This window comes from Oncorhynchus tshawytscha, linkage group LG31 (genome assembly GCF_018296145.1).
Source record: "Oncorhynchus tshawytscha isolate Ot180627B linkage group LG31, Otsh_v2.0, whole genome shotgun sequence".
Taxonomy (NCBI): domain Eukaryota; kingdom Metazoa; phylum Chordata; class Actinopteri; order Salmoniformes; family Salmonidae; genus Oncorhynchus; species Oncorhynchus tshawytscha.
The window spans coordinates 12138670-12164745 of record NC_056459.1 but is presented as its reverse complement, the minus strand read 5'-3'; the positions used below and the strand labels follow the sequence as shown (position 1 = coordinate 12164745).

General features: G+C 40.9%; 1 protein-coding gene across 1 annotated transcript; it reads right to left on the bottom strand.

Moving 5' to 3' along the window:
* Positions 1-2561: 2561 nt before the first annotated feature.
* Positions 2562-18563, bottom strand: LOC112229704 (hepatoma-derived growth factor). The gene is made up of 6 exons (XM_024395688.2): positions 18082-18563; positions 14776-14852; positions 14283-14427; positions 12925-13083; positions 5861-6034; positions 2562-5444 (listed from the first exon to the last, which is right to left on the bottom strand). The coding sequence occupies exons 1-6, from the start codon at positions 18166-18168 to the stop codon at positions 5424-5426; spliced, it is 663 nt and encodes a 220-aa protein (XP_024251456.1). The 5' UTR covers positions 18169-18563; the 3' UTR covers positions 2562-5423.
* Positions 18564-26076: the final 7513 nt, after the last annotated feature.

Genomic DNA, 26076 nt, shown 5'->3' with positions numbered 1-26076 from the left:
AAGGCTATAACCTAACAACATGTGAAATACTGAATGTCTGAATACTTTTCGAAGGCACTGTATATTGTAGAGAATTCAGGGCGTAGCTTCTACTCAAACCCGGATCCAGTGACCGTCATTCCAACACTAACTGTACGCAAAAAGGTTTGGAACACACACGGCAAGCCAACCCCTACTAACATACCCACTATTCACTTACATTTTCAATGTTAAAAAATAATTTTGAAGATGGATTGATGACCACAGGCCTTTGAATGACATCTACATGTATTATTTTTTTCTATAGTATTATAAGGTCTCTAATAATACTTGAACGCTCATGTTAACATGTATTCACACTTCTTAAATCTTTATCATACCATTTTCATTTTCTTACTCCCCATCAGGTCATCTCAGATTAAATAAGTGTGGGTCTTTAGACCGTTTCATGCATAGAGCAGGTAGGCTCTAAAAAGCATAATGTCATAGGGAACATTCTGTAATGAAAGACAACTAATGTCATCCCAATAATGCTGAAATGGGTCACTGCTCACCTGTGTTGGTGGTTGTCCTACTGTAATGATGATTACTTTAAGAAACAACAATGAAACTTAAGAATGGGAAGCATAGGAATAGAGCACATAGAACATATCCCGCTTTTTAGAGTTGCTTTCAACACGAATGACAGATCTATAACTCACATGGCTATGTGACCGTGGTCAGTTCACCCAAAAAGTTCCATATTGCAACTTTAAGAGTCCTTGTTTCCATATATGTTTTTGTCTAAAAACAAAAGAATGTGTCAATGTTTAATTGTTTGAACAGGGGGGATATGTCTGGAACTACTGGCCAGGCAGTTTCTATGCCCTGAGAGGCTGACGCTGGTCATGTTCACAGCACTCTGTGCCCATATCATGAGAAGTTTGCACGTCCTTGTTGAGCCCCATTGTCCTGAAAATGTTGGAATTACTGTTTCGCAAAACCGTGGATTTCCATACTCCATAATGCAATCCACCATTTGCATGATGACAGCCCGTCAGATGGGTGGCAATCAACTCGTATGTCTCAGCGTGGCAGTCCGACAACTTTTTGTGTTCTCTCCGATTATTGTTGCTGAAGTTCCGGAGGTCTACGGTGACCCCTTCCGACTTAAAGTGTCAGGGCCAAGTAGACCTTTCCACGAAAGATTGGGACAGTTCTCTGCTACACGGAGCCTTTTAAATTGTCTTCGTTGCAGGTCGAGAGGTTTGACTGTGAACACCTTGCTCAGTTGCATCAGACGGGGTTGCCCTGGCTGGCTGCAAGTAAATAGGTCAAAAGATTTTTGGAGATTAGTGGCCTCAGACAATACCTTGCCATGGTCAATGATTTACAGAATCTTCATGTTTACAGCTTGTTTTACCTCAGAGCTCATTCCAGTCTCATTGACCTCCACATCTCTGTGAAGATACAACCCAACTGTATAGTAAAGTAGAGGTAGCCATAGTAAAACTGAGCACAGAATTAGAATTAGTGATTGTCTGTACTGTAGGTGTGTATTACCTGGCATTCTCAGTAGCTGTACGGTTGCTGCCAGTACCCTTGCTCTTAGTATCAAAACACACGTTTAAGAAAAGCCTACCCTTACCCTACAAAATAACATACCTACGATAAGCATAAACATCACTTTTCAAAAATACCTTTGGATGACAGATTGATAACCACAGGTCTTTGAGTGACATCAACCTTCATTTATTTTCTGTTAATTAGGGTACTAATATTACTCAAACACACGTTATTAAATCAACCAACAGGACTTGGCACTTCAATAACTATACCTTTTTCGATTTGTTCCCTCCTATGGTTGACCACCTTAAGTTGAAAAATGTTACTGGAACGTTGCATTCAGAGAACAATGGTAGTAGGTAACATGTCATAATGCCAGTTATTCCAGGGTGGAACGTTCTAAATGATCCACATGTTCTGAATGGATTTCTATAATAAGTTAGCATAAGTCTTAAATGATACAGCTACGGAACACACGGCAAGCATTAATGGGATGTTTATAATCGACTTGTGTGTTTGATCTCCACCGATTATTGTGTACCATTAATATATATATAACATTACACTACATACAGTTCCATGCCTCAATCCAAAAGTTATATCAGGAAGGAATTACAATGTATTATGGCTAACATCTTGTGGCCAGAACAGGACACAACAGTTAAGGATACATCATTGTGAAATAAAATGGCTGTCATAAATACACTGAAGAGTTTACTTATTAACCCATTGAAATCACTTATGATTTACCCATTCCCAGGATAAATAAGAAAATGCTTTGACAGGAATCTACAAACATATTTTCCACAAGTCAACAATGACACTGTCGGAGAGTGGACTCTTCAGTAAAAGATGCAGGTCTTCTCGTCCCCCCCTATCTTACATTTGGTGGCAGCTGTGGGATGAACGTTAATGTCCAGGTGGAACGATAAGAGGGGAAGGTGCACATTCTATAAGGAAAGGCACTCCTGGTGGGGTTGACATAAGTCCACATAATCACAGGCACATAGAAAGTTAAACATGACAGGCAGGTGGACTCATTTTGTAATCAACATGTTTATTGGTTTGAAATAAAATGGACTGGCGGCTAGCTACAATGGTAGAACTAAGCAAGAAGCGTGGCGGATTGACAATCAGTGAAAAAGATCCAAAGAAAGTAACTGGAATTTTACTCCCCTTACATTTTTGGGGGATTTTAAGTCCACTGTGAATTGCTGAGGATCTGGCTATGACCCACCAAAAATAGAATCCTTTTGACAGCATTAGGTTTTGAAAGTTGAAATGTAAAAGGGAAAAATAATGAAAAGGTCCAGAATCATGGAGCAGGTCAGTCAGCGTACAAAGTTGACTATGAATGAGTGACGGTCTAGCAGTTAAAAGGGAAGCCTGGTGTAAAGGTCTGGGCCATATTCAGTACAGACAGAGCAGTTCTAAGGCCTGTTCCTGAAACGCCCCTGTGTGTCGTGGTTCAGTTAATTAATGACTTATGGAATTCTAAAAAGACCTGATGATTGAATGCATATATGGATTTCACCAAACAAGGGCCACAAAATTGCAACAACAAATTAATGACATATCCAAAAACCATCCAATCATAAAACTGAAGACACACGCGCACACCCCCCCCACACACAAATCACAAAACATACATAAGGGAGGGACCAATAAATGTGACAAAAAAAGGGCTCCCCGAAAAAAAGAAAGAAATTCACATATTGCATTTCAAATATCAACACAAGGGTTATATTCTTACGACAACACAAAACAATAAAACATTTGGTTTAGCAGCCAAAATCACAGGACAAGTCTCACTCTGAACTGAAACAAAAGGTTTGAAGGGCAAGTCACTCACACCAAAATATTAAGCTACACACAGTTACACATACTCTAAGTATGCCCCACAGTGAATAGTATAAGGGAAAAAGCAGAGCAACTTCAAATCAGAATTGTGACAATCATGTACCCAAAGACAGAGCTATTCTGCACAGTATTGAAGTGTTCGGTTTTCACAGGTGCCCCAATATCAAAATAACCTGAACACCATCTTGTTGGCCACAAGGCTGATGTCCTCTTTACAACATTGTCACCATTAAAGCACCATAAGAGATGGCTGACATGAGATTGTAAAATGTCTGGACCAATGAACAGTGCAGTTTCTATCAAGAAATGTAAATATTTTTTCAAGAACTCATATTAAAATCTGAACATTCCACTGCTTTTTTCCACTTTTCATTATTCCCTTTCTAAATCAGGTTTAACCTGGGATATCAGGGAGGCGAAATTAATTAGGTGCAATTAATAGAACTGAAAACCAGCAGTACTCCAGACCTCCAGGGTAGGAGTGAATGCCCCTTCCATAGAACATAGTCCCCTTCCTAGTCATCTTCCAGACCTGAAAGTATTGCGCTTCATCAAACATGTCACTGGTTAATACCAACATTGTCACAGAAACATTCAGGAATGTTTTTCTTGCTTTTAACAATGCACATTTCATTTTGGGGTAGTTTTTGAAATATAGATTTCCCTTCATTATTTACACGTCGGAATTGACCTATATGGACAGTGATAAAGTGTAATGGTTCTGATAGAAGAAATATGAAAATGCATAAGCATGGTAGCAATTGAAAGGGAAGAGTTTGGAGATTATGGAATCTTGTTTAGACCAACAGTTTACCTGACATCCAAACATTACACTGCTGATTTTATGTGCATTTTACATTTAGTGTACATTTCTTCGCATTTGTTGATACCAAAATTTGAAATATACTCTGGATACAACCAGTAAGGGAGAGATGGGGGCAACTTCTGAACTTGAGCACCGCACACGACAAGAAAGGTTGTCAGTCAAAACCCATACAGCGCTGTGACACGCAGAGCCAGAGCTCTGACGTCATTTATAGCATGTTACTGTAGAGCCACTGTGTTCCAATTTAAACTTATCAGTGCCCAAATCTGCCATTTTCAACCCATATATGGGTTTGAGTGTAAAGGGTTAAGACAGGGATTTGCAAAGTGGTTTTCGTTACCTTGTGCTTCTGTAAATAGATGTGACATTCAATCAAAATAGGGAATTCAGTGTCATTGAAGGCGCATTATTTGGTCACCTACCATGTACAGGTAACATGCAACATGTTATATAGCATTAAAACGATAGTTGTCGCTAGAAAAACTTGCTAATGATCTAGGCAAAGTTAAATATCTTAAAAGTGCAACACACCATGAGTAAGAAAATACATTGCCTGTTTCAAAGTCAGGCTGAGGAAAGGGAAAGAAAAGCAAGTACAATTGCTATTATGTATACACCTTAAAGCCAAGAACACATCTTTTTATAAAGCACAACGACATAGCAAAAAGCTATCAAGTCTAACACCAACGACCCTCATAACAAAAACCTATTCAAAAACAGGATTTTTATGTTAAATGGAAATGAATTATGAATGTAATGTGTACTAGATTTCCCCAAATTTGTTTTGTTTTTGTATTCATTTGCTTATGTTTAGATTATTGTTAAAGAAACCGTATGTGTACTCTCTAAACTGTAATGCATTTGACACCTAGCAGCCAGATATCATAATTGGACAAAAAAAAAAAATTACACATCCGAAACACATTTCCTCTTGAGCCTTGAATTTCTCATCACTATTGGTTTGACTTGACAATTTCAATCCTGGGATATACAATATCCCCAACTGGCAAGTAAGTTTTTTTTGTTGCCTTTTCAATATATATATATATCTATCGATATATAGCAAGTACAATTTCTATATAGGTCTTAACACTTTCCAGTTACTTAAACAGCAGAAAACTAGCATTCAAAGATTAGCTAATTACTGTATGTTGACGCCCCAAATTCCACAGAGAAGAACCAAGGGTTCTTGGTCATCCTCGGAGGCTTGATGTTAAGCACTGTCCATCACAGGCTGAGAAGAAAGCATGGAGAAAATGTTACATCGCATCAGTAATTTCATTTTTTATAATGTTGGATATGAACCAAACACCACCAACTACTCAAAGTTAGGTGGATTAGGTGCGAGTTTCTCGAAAGCCTCGTTGCCAGTGCAGTAGTATATACAGTATCTATTGATGAACAATTCCGCGTAGAACAGCAAAGTGCTTAATTTGTTCAATTTCGTTAGTTCAAGCACAGAAGATTGTCAACAGAAATAACAGGCCACATTAGCTAGAAGGCTTTTGGGAAACTCACCCTGGACCAGGCCCTGATGTATGACCAAATTAATAGATCTCCTCTGAACAGGAGATCGATGTAAAACATAGTGAAAAAAGGTAGTTTCATATCTAACTCAACGGTCAAAAGTAGAAAGACAGCTTCCCTCACCTTCTCTGATGTTAGTTGGCCCTCGGTCGGTGGTTTTGATTCACCCGGTGCAGAAGACAGGTCAGTGGGCTTATGCCCTGCCTTGTCATTAAGCTTCAGCTCAGTGTCAGACTTCTTACTATCCACCTTCGAGTCACCTTTGCCCTCTGTGTCCTTAGGTCGTTTAGGAGAGCTCTTCAGAGAGAGAGAAAGACTCATCACCCTTATTCAAGTGACATGTTTCCCCAAGTGGCAAGAAAAAGCATCTGAACCCTTTGGAAATATCTGGATTTCTGCATAAAATGGTCAAAAAATTTGATCTGATCTTCATCTAGGTCACAACAATAGACAAACAGTCTGCTTAAACTAACAACACACAAACAATTATGTTTTCAAGTCTTTGTTGAACCCCCCCGGTAAACATTCACAGTGCAAGGTGGAAAAGTAAATTAAACCTTGGATTTAATAACTAGTTGACCCTCCTTTGGCAGCAATAACCTCAACCAAACCTTTTCTGTAGTGGGATTTTGGACCATTCCTCTTTACAAAACTGTTTCAGTTCAGCAATATTCTTGGGATATCTGGTGTGAACTGCTCTCGAGGTCATGCCACAGCATCTCAGTCAGGTTGAGGTCAGGACTCTGACTGGGCCACTCCAGAAGGTGTATTTTCTTCTGTTGAAGCCATTCTGTTGTTGATTGACTTCTGTGTTTTGGGTCGTTGTCCTGTTGCATCACCCAACTTCTGTTGAACTTCAATTGGCGGACAGATAGCCTTACATTCTCCTGCAAAATGTCTTGATAAATTGAGAATTCATTTTTCCGTCGAAGATAGCAAGCTGTCCAGGCCCTGAGGCAGCAAAGCAGCTCCAAACCATGATGCTCCTGCCACCATACTTTACAGTTGGGAGATTTTGATGTTGGTGTGCTGTGCATTTTTTCTCCACACACAGTGTTGTGTGTTCCCTCCAACCAATTCAACTGTAGTTTCATCTGTCCACAGAATCTTTGCCAGTAGCGCTGTGGAACATCCAGGTGCACTTTTGCAAACTTCAGACGTGCAGCAATAGTTTTTTTTGGACAGAAGTGTCTTCTTCCGTGGTGTCCTCCCATGAACACCATTCTTGTTTAGTGTTTTATGTATCTGCACTGTGCTCTTGCAGTAATCTTTGCAGGGCGGACACTCCTAGGTAGAGTAGCAACAGTGCTGAACTTTCTCCATTTATAGACCATTTGTCTTACCATGGTCTGATGAACATCAAGGTTTTTAGAGATACTTTTGTAACCCTTTCCAGCTTTATGCAAGTCAACAATTCTTCATCTGAGGTCTTCTGAGATCTCTTTTGTTTGAGGCATAGTTCACATCAAGCAATGCTTCTTGTGAATAGCAAAATACATTTTTTGTTGAGTGTTTTTCAAATGGCAAGGCAGCTCTAACCAACATCTCCAATCTCACCTCATTGATTGGACTCCAGGTTAGCTGACTCCAATTACCTTGTGAACCCCTTAGCCTAGGGGTTCACATTCATTTTGTAGGTTGGGAAAAGTATGTTTAAATTCTGTATTCGATGTAGACAAGAAAAATACAATAATTTGTGTGTTATTAGTTTAAGCACACCGTTTGTCTATTGTTGTAAAACTTCGATGAAGATCAGATCAAATTTTATGACCAATTTATGCAGAAATCCAGGTAATTCCAAAGGGTTCACATACTTTCTCTTGCCACTCACTGTACATGATTGCTTATTTGTTTGTTTTTATTTTATTTTACTTTTTTACCGTTTTAAATAAACAAAAAACTTTAAAATGCCATGCAATGATAGTTTTATTATGACAAGCAGTGACCCACACCTGCCACTCGTCTATTGAAGTCAGTAGTACTTTGTTAGAACACCTTGAAATACATTTCACAAGGGATTAGTTAATAGCTTATTCATCATTACTCCCACATTTGTTAATGTTAGCAAGCTAGTTATTCACACATGTATAAACAACTTTAAAAAGTAATAATGATCCATATCATTTATAAGATGTTTAATAGTAGGTTCATAAACCATTTACTAATCATTTATACTTTATAAATGCTTTGAGTGAACAGTGTAATTTATCACAAATATAACTTCATTGGTAGACATTCCAGCCGTATACGATTCTACTTAAGGTCTCAAAATAGCCTAGAACATATCAATGGTAAAAGAATAAGCACACAACACAGGATGTTGAAGGAAATGTAAAGCATATTGTTTGTAAATGAAGAAGTGTTGTAATGCAAATGTTTTGCTAATGTCAACCTTGCAAACCCAAACTAATCATAAATCAGAGAGATGTAACCTACACATAACAGCTGGCCGGATCGGCCCGTTTTCCTCTAGTGGATTTTCATTCCTTCATTACAGCTGATATGTGATTGAAGTAGAAATGTTACATGTATGATTTGCAGGTGGAAATGTTACATGTATAATAACCTTTAAGCGCAGACTATTTTCACACTTTGGTTTTGGTATATCACTGGCAAGAAAAAGGTAATACCGTGGGGCAAAAAAGTATTTAGTCAGCCACCAATTGTGCAAGTTCTCCCACTTAAAAAGATGAGGCCTGTAATTTTCATCATAGGTACACTTCAACTATGACAGACAAAATGAGAAAAAAAATCCAGAAAATCACATTGTAGGATTTTTAATGAATTCATTTGCAAATGATGGTGGAAAATAAGTATTTGGTCAATAACAAAAGTTTCTCAATACTTTGTTATATACCTTTGTTGGCAATGACAGAGGTCAAACGTTTTCTGTAAGTCTTCACAAGGTTTTCACACACTGTTGCTGGTATTTTGGCCCATTCCTCCATGCAGATCTCCTCTAGAGCAGTGATGTTTTGGGGTTGTTGCTGGGCAACACGGACTTTCAACTCCAAAGATTTTCTATGGGGTTGAGATCTGGAGACTGGCTAGGCCACTCCAGGACCTTGAAATGCTTCTTACGAAGCCACTCCTTCATGTCATCATTGTCATGCTGAAAGACCCAGCCACGTTTCATCTTCAATGCCCTTGCTGATGGAAGGAGGTTTTCACTCAAAATCTCACGATACATGGCCCCATTCATTCTTTCCTTTACAAGGATCAGTCGTCCTGGTCCCTTTGCAGAAAAACAGCCCCAAAGCATGATGTTTCCACCCCCATGCTTCACAGTAGGTATGGTGTTCTTTGGATGCAACTCAGCATTCTTTGTCCTCCAAACACGACACGTTGAGTTTTTACCATAAAGTTCTATTTTGGTTTCATCTGACCATATGACATTCTCCCAATCTTCTTTTGGATCATCCAAATGCTCTCTAGCAAACTTCAGACTGGCCTGGACATGTACTGGCTTAAGCAGGGGGACACGTCTGGCACGGCAGGATTTGAGTCCCTGGCAGCGTAGTGTGTTACTGATGGTAGGCTTTGTTACTTTGGTCCCAGCTCTCTACAGGTCATTCACTAGGTCCCACCGTGTGGTTCTGTGATTTTTGCTCACCGTTCTTGTGAACATTTTGACCACACGGGGTGAGATCTTGCGTGGAGCCCCAGATCGAGGGAGCTTATCAGTGGTCTTGTATGTCTTCCATTTCCTAATAATTGCTCCCACAGTTGATGTATTCAAACCAAGCTGCTTACCTATTGCAGATTTAGTCTTCCCAGCCTGGTGCAGGTCTACAATTTTGTTTCTGGTGTCCTTTGACAGCTCTTTGGTCTTGGCCATAGTGGAGTTTGGAGTGTGACTGTTTGAGGTTGTGGACAGGTGTCTTTTATACAGATAACAAGTTCAAACAGGTGTCATTAATACAGGTAACGAGTGGAGGACAGAGGAGCCTCTTAAAGAAGACGTTACAGATCTGTGAGAGCCAGAAATCTTGCTTGTTTGTAGGTGACCAAATACTTATTTTCCACCATAATTTGCAAATAAATTCATAAAAAACCCTACAATGTGATTTTCTGGATTTTTCTTCTCATTTTGTCTGTCATAGTTGAAGTGTATCTATGATGAAAATTACAGGCCTCTCATCTTTTTAAGTGGGAGAACTTGCACAATTGGTGGCTGACTAAATACTTTTTTGCCCCACTGTAATTCTGTTTTCGGACGAAAATGTTACTTGACCAGCATAGAGTGCGTCTGAAGTTACACATCACACTATTACAACAGTGTGACTGTTTGAATGAAATTATAAATAGATTTCCTTAAACATCCTCTGTAGTGTGTGATTGTTTAACCAATGATATGTTCAAGGCCATTCTAGGATAAAATATGCACTACATATTCTGCTGTTCTTTCCCCCACGTTGCACGATGCTCCTCACCTCCACTTCGTTCAAAAAAGAAACAGATTCCCTTACTGCAGATTCAGTCTAAGGAGCATCAGGTACTGCTGAATGGTATACCAATGGCATGTACATTATTTTATGAGAATGTGCACTGTTCACTCAAGACATTATGAATAATTATTACATACTTAAAAGGTTGTTTATAAATGTGAGAATAACTAGCTTACTAACATTTACACATGTGGGAGTAATTATTAATTCATTATGAATAAACTATTTACTTATCGTTATTATAAAGTGCTGCAGAATATTCCTGCAGAATATTCCTTTGGAACATGTAACTCCGTTTAAAGGAGAAAATGGTAACGTAACATTGCCTGTGAGGCAGTTCTTCTGCGATACCGGCCATCAATGTTTCCAAACATTTTTTGGGCACTGAGCAAATTTCAGGTCTTATGAGCAGAATCTTGAACACTGTGAGCATTCTGTGCAACTTACAGCACGCTTTTACTGTGAACACTGATGCTGTGCCCACTTTCAGTTACAGTTTTAGAAAATGTCCAAGTAGACAACTGAAGCTATTTGGAGCCTATTAGGACATTCACAGTTGCCTATCAACAAAAACAATGGATCAAATGCATTGCATAACATTTTCAGATGAAAATAGCTATTGATTGAGGCCTGTATTCCATGAGACTTTTTAAAAACCCTATGCAGGGCTTAACATTAACCTTAGGTTTTTTATTTGTCTGAAAGCTCAAGTCACTTATCAGAAAACAGAAAAACTTGTCTGTAAACAGTGAACACCATGGGCAAAATATGTGACTGGAAATTGTGTTGTATTGTGACGAATGAAGGAAGAAACTACTTTACAAAATAAAAGTATCATTATTGGTACCATACAGAGAATTGTAAAAAATGTCTTCTTTGTATATTCAAGCCCGTCTCAAAATACACTACTGCCCATTTGAGACAAAAACAAAAAGGTCTTAACCTGACGTGCTTTTGAAAGATGGCAAGAAATGCGTCGCGGCGATCTAAGGCACTGTGTCTCAGTGCAAGAGGCGTCACTACAGTCCCTGGTTCAATTCCAGGCTGTATCACATCCGGCTATGATTGGGAGTACCATAGGGCAGCGCACAATTGGCCTAGCGTCGTCTGGGGTTGGCCGTCATTGTAAATAAGAATTTGTACCGACTTGCCTAGTTAAATAAAGGTTAACAAATGAACAGCGTTTGTATTAGCTATAACCTGCCTAATAACTTGCTAACTATTAAAGAATATGAAAACATTTCCACACACGGCACTGCTCTTTGATCTCAAAAGCGCTCCTATTCCAACAGTGGGTGATTCCTGATGGGCTGGCCCCAGGTGGTAAGTGTATGCAACAACACATCTGCCACGCTGATCTTCAACACGGGGGCCCATCAGGGGTGCATGCTTAGTCCCCTCCTGTACTCCCTATTCACCCACGACTGCTGTGCCAAGCACGACTCCAACACCATCATTAAGTTTGCTGACGACAACAGTGGTAGGCCTTCCTGACCACTAACAACGATGAGTCAGCCTATAAGGAGGTCAGAGACCAGCAGTGTGGTGCCAGGAGAACAACCTCTGCCTCAACGTAATGAAGACAAAGGAGCTGATCGTGGACTACAGGAAAAGGAGGGCCGAACACGCCCCCATTCACATCGACAGGACTGTAGTGGAGAGGGTAAAGAGTTTCAAGTTCCTTGGCGTCCATATCACCAACAAACTATTATGGTCCAAACACACCAAGACAGTCGTGAAGAGGGCACGACAACACCTTTTCCCCTTCAGGACACTGAAAAGATTTGTCATGGGCCCAGAGATCCTCAAACATTTCTACAGCTGCACCCTTGACAGCATGCTGACCGGTTGCATCACTGCCTGGTATGGCAACTGCTCGGCATCTGACCATAAGACGCTACAGAGGGTAGTGCGTACGGCCCAGTACATCACTGGGGCCAAGCTTCCTGCCATCCAGGACCTATATACTAGGCAGTATCAGAGGAAAGCCCAAAAAATGGTCAAAGACTCCAGTCATCCAAGCGGTACCGGAGCGCCAAGTCTAGGTCCGAAAGGCAACTTAACAGCTTCTACCCCCAAGCCATAAGACTGCTGAACAATTCATCAAAATGGCCACCTGGACTGTTTACATCGACACCCCTTGCCCCTTTGTTTTTACACTGATGCTACTCATGGTTTATTATCTATGCAGTCACTTTACCCCTACTTACATGTACAAATTACACCGACTAACCTGTACCCTTGCACATGGACTCAGTACCGGTACCAGATGTATATAGCTTCTGTTATTTTATTGTGTTACTTTTTATTTTTTAAATTACTTTAGCTTATAAAGGTAAATGTTTTCTTTATTATATTTCTTGAACTGCACTGTTGGTTAAGGACTCGTAAGTAAGCATTTTACGGTAAGGTCTACACCTGTTGTATTCGGCGTATGTGACAAATACAATTTGATTTTGAAACTGCTTGTGCCGGCCAATGCAATAGAATGCTATTCTGATGCGCTCTGCCTACGACAAAATCACGCAGACCCGAAGGAGCTGCGCAGCTTAGAGGGAACATTGTCATAAATTACTACCTACAATAGTGGCTATATAGCCATTTGACTTCTTAGTAAATGCTCAGCCGTTTGAATGCCCAATCAATTGAAATTGGCAAAATATAAACAAATACAGTAGCGATATGGGGTATGGTTCTACTTGATAAGACTGACTAGACATGTGAATGTTTGACACTTACCTCGCTGGAACCCCCAGCTTTCCTCTTGGCCACTCCCTTGTCATTCTTCTCATCGATGACGAGGGTCCCTTCGTCCTCGTCACTGCTTCCTTCTGCATCCCCCTTTTGTGCCCCTCCTGCCTCCACCGCCCCCTCTGCTGGAGTCGTCTCCTTTGCTGGCTGGGGGAGAAAGAACAGAATTAAGGATGGGAAACGTGCTGAACTACTCCCAATGCACACCTGTATTTGCTGAGGTTGAGTATCGGCTTTCTATTCCGCAACAAAGCCTCCTTCACTCACACCGCCAAGCTTACCCTAGTAAAACTGACTATCCTTCCGATCCTCGACTTCGGCGATGTCATCTACAAAATGGCTTCCAACACCCTACTCAGCAAACTGGATGCAGTCTATCACAGTGCCATCCGTTTTGTCACTAAAGCACCTTATACCACCCACCACTGCGACCTGTATGCTCTAGTCGGCTGGCCCTCGTTACATATTCGTCGCCAGACCCACTGGCTCCAGGTCATCTACAAGTCCATGCTAGGTAAAGCTCCGCCTTATCTCAGTTCACTGGTCACGATGGCAACACCCATCCGTAGCACGCGCTCCAGCAGGTGTATCTCACTGATCATCCCTAAAGCCAACACCTCATTTGGCCGCCTTTCGTTCCAGTACTCTGCTGCCTGTGACTGGAACGAATTGCAAAAATCGCTGAAGTTGGAGACTTTTATCTCCCTCACCAACTTCAAACATCAGCTATCTGAGCAGCTAACCGATCGCTGCTGCTGTACATAGTCTATTGGTAAATAGCCCACCCATTTTCACCTACCTCATCCCCATACTGTTTTTATTTATTTACTTGCTCTTTTGCACACCAATATCTCTACCTGTACATGACCATCTGATCATTTATCACTCCAGTGTTAATCTGCAAAATTGTAATTATTCGCCTACCTCCTCATGCCTTTTGCACACATTGTATATAGACTCCCCCCTTTGTTTTCTACTGTGTTATTGACTTGTTAATTGTTTATTCCATGTGTAACTCTGTGTTGTCTGCTCACACTGCTATGCTTTATCTTGGCCAGGTCGCAGTTGCAAATGAGAACTTGTTCTCAACTGGCCTACCTGGTTAAATAAAGGTGAAATAAAATAAATAAAAGTATAGGTAAATGTGTATTTGGGAGTACTTTTCATCATTGATGATGAAGTAGTAGGGTTTTTGTGTTCCCAGAATAGCAAAGAAAAACATTGGGTGGTGTGCGTCTTAATATCTGCTAAAATCATATACCATCATGTGTCACACAGGAACAAAGGTTCAAGCATGTCAGCAGGCACACAAACAGACACGTCCCTTTCCGTCTCTAAGCACACACCTCATAGCCCGCGGGTTCGTGTATCACTGTAGGGTTGTTCTCAATTTCCCAGAGACCCTCGCTGAAGCCTTTCCTCTTGGTGGGCTTGCCAAACTTCTCCTTGCCCTCCTCATAAGGGAACAGGTCCTTGGGACCCAGGAATGCCCTGAGAGGGTGAAGGTTATAAAGTTCAAAGGTTTACGCATGCAACCACCTACAAAGCTTCAAAATACTGTTCTATGGAACTACCAGGTAAACGACTAATGTGTCATTCCAAATGAACCACCCAGTGCACTCATGGAGATCTGGAGAGAATTTGATAGGTGTAAGGAACAATATGGTGGTAGCTCTGACTTGTTCTCCGATAGGTATAAGTAATACGGAGAAAATACAGAGTAGCCTATTAAAGCCTCTCATATCGCAACTATTGTATAGAAGGTAGGGGCTAAGGATTCATTTGGAATTAGGCAAGACTATGTGATAGGATTCATTGCATCAAAAATGATTTACTTACGTCTCATGTGTCCCAAAGAAGAACACTTGGTACTTATTGGAGGGGGACTTGACCACTCCTTCGGGTAACTCGTTAATCTGCGGAAGAAGGAAACAATGAGTGTAATTGTTAGGGAGTGCTTCAAACTAAATAACTAGGGGCAAAAGTGCAAAGATGGTGATTTATGAATTTCAGGAGCTACCGCAAACAATACAAGTTCATATAAAATATTTTGTTTGGCTACTGAAACAAAGAAAAAGGCAGACCAGCGTAAACTAAAAAGGCCAGAGCTGCTTTAAGAATTAGGTAATTAAAAATGTACTTCATACACTCACTTGAGGCCAGGTTTCAAGTGCTTTAATGACTGACACGCACTTTCATTTTCTCAGTCAAATATACACACATAGCGTAAATGACTGACATTCAGAGTTCTGTCAAAATGGTGTCTCTCCCCCCAAGGCAAATATTGGGCACTGGACACAGTGGCAAATCAATGAGTCTCTTCACCGACCCCCTTCACCCAATTTGAGCTGAACAACAAAACAGATAGCCCTGTGTGTATATGTATGGCATAGTTTAGGGAATAGTAAAGAATTGTTGTTTTGTGTCCTGTGAATGTATTATGAATGTGAATGGGATCATGCACAAATGTATTGATAACCCAACGCTTACGTGTGTAGTGAGTGTATACTTTTCTGAGGGCTCATTTGACACATTCTTTGGTGTAGTTGAACACAGACACACAGAAATAGAATTCCAAATTCTAAGAATTAACGTTCCAGAAGTAGGCCTAAATTAGTACTACTTTTATCTCTAATTACATTACAATTACATGCGATGTATCCACAGGCACACTCAAGATACATTTCTTATGAGCACATGATACAATAACCCTGTTGTAATCTAAGGAGGAAAAGAGATGACACCATTATGTCAAACATGTAGGGACAAATATGTCTATTAAGCAAACCAGATCACACTATTTTTATTTATTTTCACAAATAGCCAGGGACACACTCCAACATAATTTACAAACTAAGCATTTGTGTTTAGTGAGTCCGCCAGATCAGAGGCATTAGGGACGACCATGGATGTTCTCTTGATAGTGTGTGAATTGGACCATTTTCCTGTAATGCTAAGCATGTAACGAGTACTTTTGGGTGTCAGGGAAAATGTATGGAGTGAAAAGTACAGTGGCGCAGCGTCTAAGGCAATGCATCTCAGTGCAAGAGTGTGCAAAACTGTCAGCAAGGCAACGAGTGGCTACTTTGAAAACATCAAATATATTTGGATTTGTTTAACACTTTGGTCACTACATGATTCCATGTGTTATTCTACAATGTAGAATTTATTTTTCAGACTAATTTGCAATGGAGTCTGAGCTAAAACACCCGTACACCATTTACATTACCTTACAATAGGCTCATGCATTGCTGCCAGACAATCAAATGCCAACCGCTGCCACCAAATACCCTATATATATACACAAAAGTATGTGGATACCACTTCAAATTAGTGTATTCAGCCACACCCGTTCGCGACAGGTGTATAAAATTGATTACACAGTCATGCAATCTCCATAGACGAACATTGGGCTTACTGAAGAGCTCAGTGACTTTCAACATGGCACCGTCATAGGATGCCACTTTTCCAACAAGTCAGTTCGTCAAATTCCAGCCCTGCTTGACCTGCCTGTCAACTGTAAGTGGTGTTCTTGTTTAGTGGAAGGGGTCTAGGAGCAACAATGGCTCAGCCACGAAGTGGTAGGCCACACAAGCTGACAGAATGGGACCGGCAAGTGCAGAAGCCTGTAGCACGTATAACTAGTCTGTCCTCAGTTGCAACACTCACTACAGAGTTCCAAACAGCCTCTGGAAGCAACGTCAGCACAACAACTGTTTGTCGGGAGCTTCATGAAAACGGGTTTCCATGGCCGAGCAGCCGCACACAAGCCAAAGATCAACATGCACAATGCCGAGCGTTTGCTGGATTGGTGTAAAGCTCACCGCCATTGGACTCTGGAAACACTTTTTCTGGAGTGATGAATCACGCTTCACCATCTGGCAGTCCGACAGACAAATCTGGGTTTGGCTGTTGCCAGGAGAAAGCTACCTTCCCCAATGCATAGTACCAACTGTAAAATTTGGTGGAGGAGGAATAATGGTCTGGGGCTGTTTTTCATGATTCGGCTAGGCCCTTTAGTTCCAGTGAAGGGAAATCTTAATGCTACAGCATACAATGATATTCTAGACGATTCTGTGCTTCCAACTTCGTGGCAACAGTTTGGCATTCTGTATTTTATTAGGATTCCCATTAGCTGTTGCGAAAGCATGAACACACAGAACATGAATAGACAAGAACAGAACAGTTTGGGGAAGACCCTTTCCTGTTTCAGCATGACAATACCCCTGTGCACAAATAGAGGTCCATGCAGAAATGGTTTGTCGATGATCGGTGTGGAAGAACTTGGCTGGCCTGCAGAGCCCTGACCTAACCCCCATCAAACACTTTTGGGATTCATTTGAACGCTGACTGCGAGCCAGGTTTAATCACCAAACATCAGTGCCCGACCTCACTAATGCTCTTGTGGCTGAATGGAAGCAAGTCCCCACAGCAATGTTCCAACATCTAGTGGAAAGACTACCCAGAAGAGTGTAGGCTGCTATAGCAGCAAAGGGCGGGACCAACTTCATATTAATGCCCATGATTTAACAATGTTCGACGGGCAGGTGTCCACATACTTTTGGTAATGTGTATTATCCATTCGGAATTCCCACACTAGCAAACTCCGTTACAATGTTTCAAAGTATCCATTTCGCGACTCGACTAGTAGCAACTTTGTATCACAATCACATTTAAAATACTACTGGTTGGACTTGGAATAGTCTAATATCTTAGAAGTCGAGGGGTAACTGACATTAAATGTACTCCAGCCTATTTGTTACAAGTTGAATATATGGTATGTTTGTTTACTTGAAGCCAGGATCTATCGGACAGCCTATACTAGGCCTCGTATCAATGATTAAATTAAACAGCATCTCTGCGAAATGAATAGTACTCAGGACGGCATTTGCTAGGTCAATGTAAAAGTATGTTTACTGCTACAATTTAGATTTCCCAAAATGAAACACCAAATGTACAACAACAAAAAACATGTCACTAGCCTATTTCACAGCGCGTAGTCATACGCAAATAAACTTTGCAAAGACCAGGGGTAGGCCTCAATGAACTGATCTAGCAGATAGGCCCATATACATGTGGGATAGAAACAAGACGTAGGCCTACTATTAGCGTTTGGTTAAGAAGTAAAAGTCTGAAGTTGCTTACCCTCGCGGGCCAATGTGGATAACCCTTCATTTTCGCAAACACGAGATCCCCAGGCTTATATTCTTTTTGCCTATTCGACCTCGGCATGGCTTCTCAGTGGATGAATAAGATTTTTTTTAAATATATATATAAAAATGGACAATGTCGGTTTACTGTTGCAAGAACAACGAAATATAGCAACCTAGAGGATTGCACTTGTTAGGTTAGGAGCTCCAACTTTCGGTTGCTTTAGGTTTTCGCGTCAAAATTCAGCCACGCGTAAAAAATTGGAAAGTGGACGCAATCGAATTGGTAACTTTGCGCGGTCTAGTGCTTTGCAGAGTGTGGTTACAAGCTGCACCTATCAATTGTAATTTTCGTATGTTTTATAAAAAATCCCGTTATTCCTGCCGTCCTAATCCTCTGTATATAGAGACTTGTTTTTGTTTGAAATTGGAACTGCTTCCCTCTTCCGAGCAGACTCATTATCTGAAATTGACTAGTATGGGCTAGGCTTGAAATCGAGGTAGCAAAGATATTAGAATTCTGCAAGATTACATAACCTCCAAGGATTTTAAGCAAAATAAACCTACCAAAACACCAACAAAATCCTTATTTTGTATTTGATTTGCTTTACCTCAGATTAAAATTGTCTATAATATTTGACTGATACAATATCATTGATGTATCTGAATAGCCTATCTAGGGAGATCCAATTCAATTTTCTCCACTATTGTGTCAATCCAAAAGGGGTACTGTATTGGCTTTATTTTCTTTCACACCTTCCTTTGTAGCATGGTTCCAGAAACCATATGGTGAATGAATGTGTAACCCCAAAATTCAGCTTGGTGCAGCTCTGCTGGCTAGTAGTGTGAAAAGGGTTGGGTAGTACACAAGTTTCAAACTGACAATTAACTCTGAAATGTCCAACTGAACTTTTTTTATTTTAAATGTAACCTTTATTTAACTAGGCAAGTCAGTTAAGAACAAATTCTTATTTACAATGACCTGCCTACCTGGGAACTGTTGTTCAGGTGCAGAACAACAGACGTTGACCTTGTCAGCTCAGGGATTTGACCCAGCAACCTTTCGGTTACTGGCCCAACACTCTAACCACTAGGTTACCTGCCGCCCCAATTTTATGTCCCAGGGTTGCTCCTGGTATTTTCAATCTAAGACAAAGTGTGGGAATATTGAAAACTCCAAAGAACCTGTACAAATCTGTGTAAAAATGATTGACATTAATGGATATATCAAGTACATGTAGTTTTAGCAGTACTTTCACAGGGTTCATTAGTGAGCACTGTCCAGGCGAATTGCTGAATTTCCGTCAAGGGTGGAAGAAATTTGATCTTGTAACAACATATTTTTATGCCCTTAGGGAAGACACACCACAAACACGGACAAACACCCTTACATCAGAACACTCATATGAGAGCACTTGACAAGGAGTCCTACCCCCATTGCAACTGGGGTAGTACATCTTGGAACTTAACAGAATCTTTGTAACTATGCCTCTTTTAAGACATTATGCATCGAATACAGATAGACTCTATTTGGAATACCTTGGAGCAGTGAGACTCATCACTCTTTACATTCACCAGAACGCAAAAGCAGTGTGACCATCAGTCGGCTGAAAGAGTCCAGTCTTCCTGTTAGATATTAGTAAAAATCCAAGACCAACCAAAATATGTCCAACTAAACCAAACCCGTTGGATGTGATGCCAGACTAACCATAGTGCCTTAGTCTCACCTATACACTTTTGACACTTCATTGTATAGCATCTCAAGTATCTCGTTTGACAGGTTCTGAGCAGCACAGACAAAGGTTGCAGAAAAACCTGTCAGCGGGTTTGGGTCCATCCACACTTATGCCTAAGGATAGCTTCCTGGGTATTCCAAACAAGGCATCTGCAGCTACAATTTGAGTCCCATTTGCCTAAAATAAATTACTCCCACCTGTCAAATCCATATGGTTGTTTCTTGCTGTATACCCGAGGACATAGAGGTTCTGCTGACATCTGAGGAGGCTGGTGGAATCCAACTACTAGTATTGAGTACATGCCCAATGGGAAAAACTTTGTTGAAAGGACGTCAGTATGACGTCGTTTTATGACATCTTATTTTGGTGACAAACTGGTTGAAAAATTATGTTTTTTAAACCAAACAGAAAATAACGTATTTTTCTGACCACCATATGACCAGTTGGTCATAATTGTGACTATCTGACCAGCTGGTCATAATTCTGACCACTATAATATGTGATATATTATGTAGCCTACTGGTCATAGTTAAGACCCCATCATAGACCCCATTATTACCTAAGCTGCTAGTCGGAAGTCCTTGTATGACTCATTTGTGAAGTTCCTGTAAGATCGAATTTCTCCTCCAAATAAAGTACAGGAAATGAGAACCACAAATGTTGTTGTTGGGTATTCATGGATCAGTATTTCAACCCAAACACAGTGTGCTGAGTAAAGACAGTAAAAGTTGCTAAAATACACTCACTTTGGATCAACATGATAGCAACATTAGATTTGTAAAAAAGAAAAAAGAAATAAACAAAAAAAACGAGCAATCCCATGTGGCAGTCTGTGAATGAACTGTCCTGTCTAAGAGAAACATAGCATTGCATTCACACTTCATTTAGCAATATCTGTTGGGCCCAGACGTAAGGAGATGAGCAAGCCAAAAGCAGTAGATGGATTATCAGTACTATTATATATTCTATGCAGAATATCACTACTACAGTTCATCAGATTATGCAGAATAGTGCAGAAAAGCTAGAATGATCAGCTGCTGATGAACAGGTGCTCTAAGGTCAATTGAAAGCTCATTGGATACAGTACATACCTCCCACAATTCCAAATGAAGAACAATGTTTCTACCATTGTGAAACCTAAGGATGCCAGTGCCACAGTCTCTACAACACCAGATCTCACCGCCTCCCTCCTGTGACACTCCACAACTGACACAGCATGCTGTGTCTAGTGGAATTGAAGCTCAACAGCTGGGATGTGAAGCAGCAACTCCTGCAGGGTCCTCCAGTGTCTTCTGTATCAGTCTCTTGGTCTTGGTCTTAGTCTTTGTATATTTAAAGGGTTCATTTCCCTGAAAGGTTTAAAGGATGTCCATGTACTTGAAAGATACCATGTACCAATAGCTTATTTTTTGTCAGATCACCATAACAATGGTAGATTTGTACCTGCTGGACCTACTGGACCTAATACACAATAGGTACCTACTGTTCTCATTCAATAGGGAGATTTGTTTTTAGGGTTAGTGTTTGGACATTTTTTTTTTTACATTTATGGTTAGGCCCATCAGGTGCGTGTTCAGCATAGGGCTGAAATCTGTCTACATGTCAGAGTCCAATCTAATTGTTTTGTATCCTTTGACAATACACACAATTATTGAAATTGACCCTTTTTTTGGTTTGATATGACTTTTATGAATATTTGTACCATAGGATATTGATCTATGGGGCAAATATCATTTTCCATGTCAAAGTCAAGGTGCACAGAATCGGTGGATTTGCAGAGTCTGATGGTGTGTTCAGTAAAGTTGATGGATGTGAGTGGGGGGACTGTGACATTGGAAAATGGAGCAAATGGGAGATGTATTTTGGGAGACCCAATTGCTTTCGTGCAAATGGTGGAGGATGCATTGGAAAAGGTGGAGTTAACCAGAGTTACCAGGAGTGGTATGTGGTTGATTTATTGTGTATCGGAAGAACAAAAGGAACCGGTAAAAGGTGTCATCTCTGGCATCTCGGTGGAAATTGAGGCTCCATGTCATAAACACCACATACCAGGAGCAGTGGAGGAACGTAGGAAATGTATGGTGAATGGACAGAAGAAGGGAAGTCTATATGTTATTGATATTTGATGAAGAGTTTCTCCCCACACATGTATAGCTGGGGTATATGAGATACGCAGTGAGAGGTTTGTGAACAAGCCGTTGCAATGTCGTAATTGTAAAAGGTTTGGGCATTTGTCAAATGTGTGTAGAAGGAATAAATATGTTACTGAAAACGCAGTCAAATCAAATCAAATTTGATTTGTCACGTGCTTTGTAAACAACATGTGTAGACTAACAGTGAAACGCAAATTTACGGCCCAACAATGCAGAGAGAAAGAAAATAGAAAAATAATAGAAAAGTAAAACACATAATAAAATAAATACACAAACATGGCTATATACACGGGGTGCCAGTACCGAGTTGATGTGCAAGGGTATGAGGTAATTGAGGTAGATACTCCATATATACAAAAGTATGTGGACACCCCTTCAAATGAGTGGATTCGGCTATTTCAGCCACACCCGTTGCTGACAGGTGTATAAAATCAAGCACAAAGCCATGCAATCTCCATAGACAAACATTGGCAGTAGAATTACCTTACTGGAAAGCTCAGTGACTTTCAATGTGGCCCCATCATAGGATGCCACCTTTCCAACAAGTCAGTTGTCAAATGTATGCCTGCCCCAATCAACTCTAAGTGCCGTTATTGTGAAGTGGAAACATCTAGGCGCAACAACGGCTCATTCCGCAAAGTGGTAGGCCACACAAGCTCACAGAATGGGACCTCCGAGTGCTGAAGTTGTAGCGCGTAAAAATCATCTGTCCTTGGTTGCAACACAACGTCATCACTTCCGAGTTCCAAACTGCATATGGAACCAACGTCAGCACAATAACTGTTATTTGGTAACTTCATGAAATGGGTTTCCATGGCCGAGCAGCCGCACACAAGCATAAGATCACCATGCACAATGCCAAGCGTCAGCTGGAGGGGTGTAAAGCTCGCTGCCATTGGACTCTGGAGCAGTGGAAACGTGTTTTCTGGAGTGATGAATCACGCATCACCATCTGACAGTCCGACAGAGGAATCTGGGTTTGGCGGATGCCAGGAGAACGCTACCTGCCGAATGCATAGTGCCAACTGTATAGTTTGGTGGAATAATGGTCTGAGGCTGTTTTTCATGGGTTGGGCTAGGCCCCTTCGTTCCAGTGAAGGGAAATCTTAACGCTACTTACATTATAGGCGATTGTGTGCTTTCAACTTTGTGTCAACAGTTTTGGGAAGGCCCTTTCCTGTTTCAGTATGACAATGCCCTTGTGCACAAAGCGAGGTCAATTCAGAAATGGTTTGTCGATGATCGGTGTAGAAGAACTTGACTGGCCTGCACAGAACCCTTACTTCAACCCCATCGAACACCTTTGGGATGAATTGGAACACCGACTACGAGCCAGGTTTGTCGCCCAACATCAGTGCCCGACCTCAATAATGTTCTTGTGACTGAATGGAAGCAAGTCCCCGCAGCAGTGTTCCAACATCTAGTGGAAAGCCTTCCCAGAAGAGTGGCTGTTATAGCAGCAAAGGGAGGACCAACTCCATATTAATGCCCATGATTTTGGGTTGAGATGATCGACAAGCAAGTGTCCACATACTTTTGGTAAGGTAATGTATGTACATATAACTAGGAGTAAGTGACGGATATTAAACATTTTAAAAGGCTAATTGATCAAAAGAAAACCTTTTTGTAATTATGTTAGCACAGCTGAAAACTGTTGTTATGATTAAAGAAGTAATAAACTTGTCCTTCTTTAGACTAGTTGAGTATCTAGAGCATCAGCATTTGTGGATTCGATTACAGGCTCAAAATGGACAGAAACAAAGAAGTTTCTTCTGAAACTCATCAGTCTATTCTTGTTCTGAGAAATTAAGGCTATTCCTTGCGAGAAATTGCCAAGAAACTAAAGATCTCGTACAACACTGTGTACTACTCCCTTCACAGAACAGAGCAAACTGGGTCTAAACAAAATAGAAAGAGGAGTGAGAAGCCTCGGTGCACAATTGAACAAGAGGACAAGTACATTAGAGTGTCTAGTTTGAGAAACAGATGCCTCACAAGTCCTCAACTGGCAGCTTCATTAAATAGTACCCGCAAAACACCAGTCTCAACGTCAACAGTGAAGAGGCAACTCCGGGATGTTGGCCTTCTAGGCAGAGTTGTAAAGAAAAAGCCAAATCTCAGACTCTTTTTATTGGCCAGTCTGAGATTTGTCTTTTTCTTTGCAACTCTGCTTAGAAGGCCAGCATGCCGGTACTATTTAATTAAGCTGTCAGTATATGGCAGCATGCACCTTTAACGTTTGTTTGCAGCCCATTATAATACCATAGAAGAAGAAGGGAGCATGGCAGCAAAATGGTTACCAACGTAATTAAATAGGATCATAAACTGGGTTGTTCGAGACCTGAATGCTAATTGGCTGACAGCCGTGGTATTTCAGACTGTATATAACGCATATGACAAAGCATTTATTTTTACTGCTCTAATTACGTTGGTAACCAGTTTATAATAGCAATAAGGCACCTCTAGGGTTTGTGATATATGGCCAATATACGATGGCTAACAGGCTGACGACACCGCTCGCGTCGCAAATTAAATTTAGAAATCTATATTATTAAATTATTGCACCCACACTGCTCGCACGCGCCAATGAGCGTCTGTATTGCCAAAGGCTAAAATAGAAGTTAGTTCTATTTGTGATTTATTTATTTATTTATTTATTTTACCTTTATTTAACCAGGTAGGCAAGTTGAGAACAAGTTCTCATTTACAATTGCGACCTGGCCAAGATAAAGCAAAGCAGTTCGACAGATACAATGACACAGAGTTACACATGGAGTAAAACAAACATACAGTCAATAATACAGTATAAACAAGTCTATATACAATGTGAGCAAATGAGGTGAGAAGGGAGGTAAAGGCAAAAAAGGCCATGGTGGCAAAGTAAATACAATATAGCAGTAAAACACTGGAATGGTAGTTTTGCAATGGAAGAATGTGCAAAGTAGAAATAAAAATAATGGGGTGCAAAGGAGCAAAATAAATAAATAAATAAAAATTAAATACAGTTGGGAAAGAGGTAGTTGTTTGGGCTAAATTATAGGTGGGCTATGTACAGGTGCAGTAATCTGTGAGCTGCTCTGACAGTTGGTGCTTAAAGCTAGTGAGGGAGATAAGTGTTTCCAGTTTCAGAGATTTTTGTAGTTCGTTCCATTCATTGGCAGCAGAGAACTGGAAGGAGAGGCGGCCAAAGAAAGAATTGGTTTTGGGGGTGACTAGAGAGATATACCTGCTGGAGCGTGTGCTACAGGTGGGAGATGCTATGGTGACCAGCGAGCTGAGATAAGGGGGGACTTTACCTAGCAGGGTCTTGTAGATGACATGGAGCCAGTGGGTTTGGCGACGAGTATGAAGCGAGGGCCAGCCAACGAGAGGGTACAGGTCGCAATGGTGGGTAGTATATGGGGCTTTGGTGACAAAACGGATTGCACTGTGATAGACTGCATCCAATTTGTTGAGTAGGGTATTGGAGGCTATTTGGATCAGAGACTCACCAGCAGCAAGAGCGACCTCATTGATGTATACAGAGAAGAGAGTCGGTCCAAGAATTGAACCCTGTGGCACCCCCATAGAGACTGCCAGAGGTCCGGAAAGCAGACCCTCCGATTTGACACACTGAACTCTATCAGAGAAGTAGTTGGTGAACCAGGCGAGGCAATCATTTGAGAAACCAAGGCTGTCGAGTCTGCCGATGAGGATGTGGTGATTGACAGAGTCGAAAGCCTTGGCCAGATCAATGAATACGGCTTAACAGTAATGTTTCTTATCGATGGCGGTTAAGATATCGTTTAGGACCTTGAGCGTGGCTGAGGTGCACCCATGACCAGCTCTGAAACCAGATTGCATAGCAGAGAAGGTATGGTGAGATTCGAAATGGTCGGTAATCTGTTTGTTGACTTGGCTTTCGAAGACCTTAGAAAGGCACGGTAGGATAGATATAGGTCTGTAGCAGTTTGGGTCAAGAGTGTCCCCCTTTGAAGAGGGGGATGACCGCAGCTGCTTTCCAATCTTTGGGAATCTCAGACGACACGAAAGAGAGGTTGAACAGGCTAGTAATAGGGGTGGCAACAATTTCGGCAGATGATTTTAGAAAGAAAGGGTCCA

Excerpts from the sequence above, each read along its gene's own strand:
- LOC112229704 (XM_024395688.2), bottom strand. The coding sequence starts at position 18,168 with ATGCCGAGGTCGAATAGGCAAAAAGAATATAAGCCTGGGGATCTCGTG. Across the intron at positions 13,084-14,282 it reads ACGAACCCGCGGGCTATGAG|CCAGCAAAGGAGACGACTCC; the intron begins GTGTGTGCTTAG and ends TTTCTCCCCCAG. Across the intron at positions 6,035-12,924 it reads AAGCTGGGGGTTCCAGCGAG|AGCTCTCCTAAACGACCTAA; the intron begins GTAAGTGTCAAA and ends CTCTCTCTGAAG.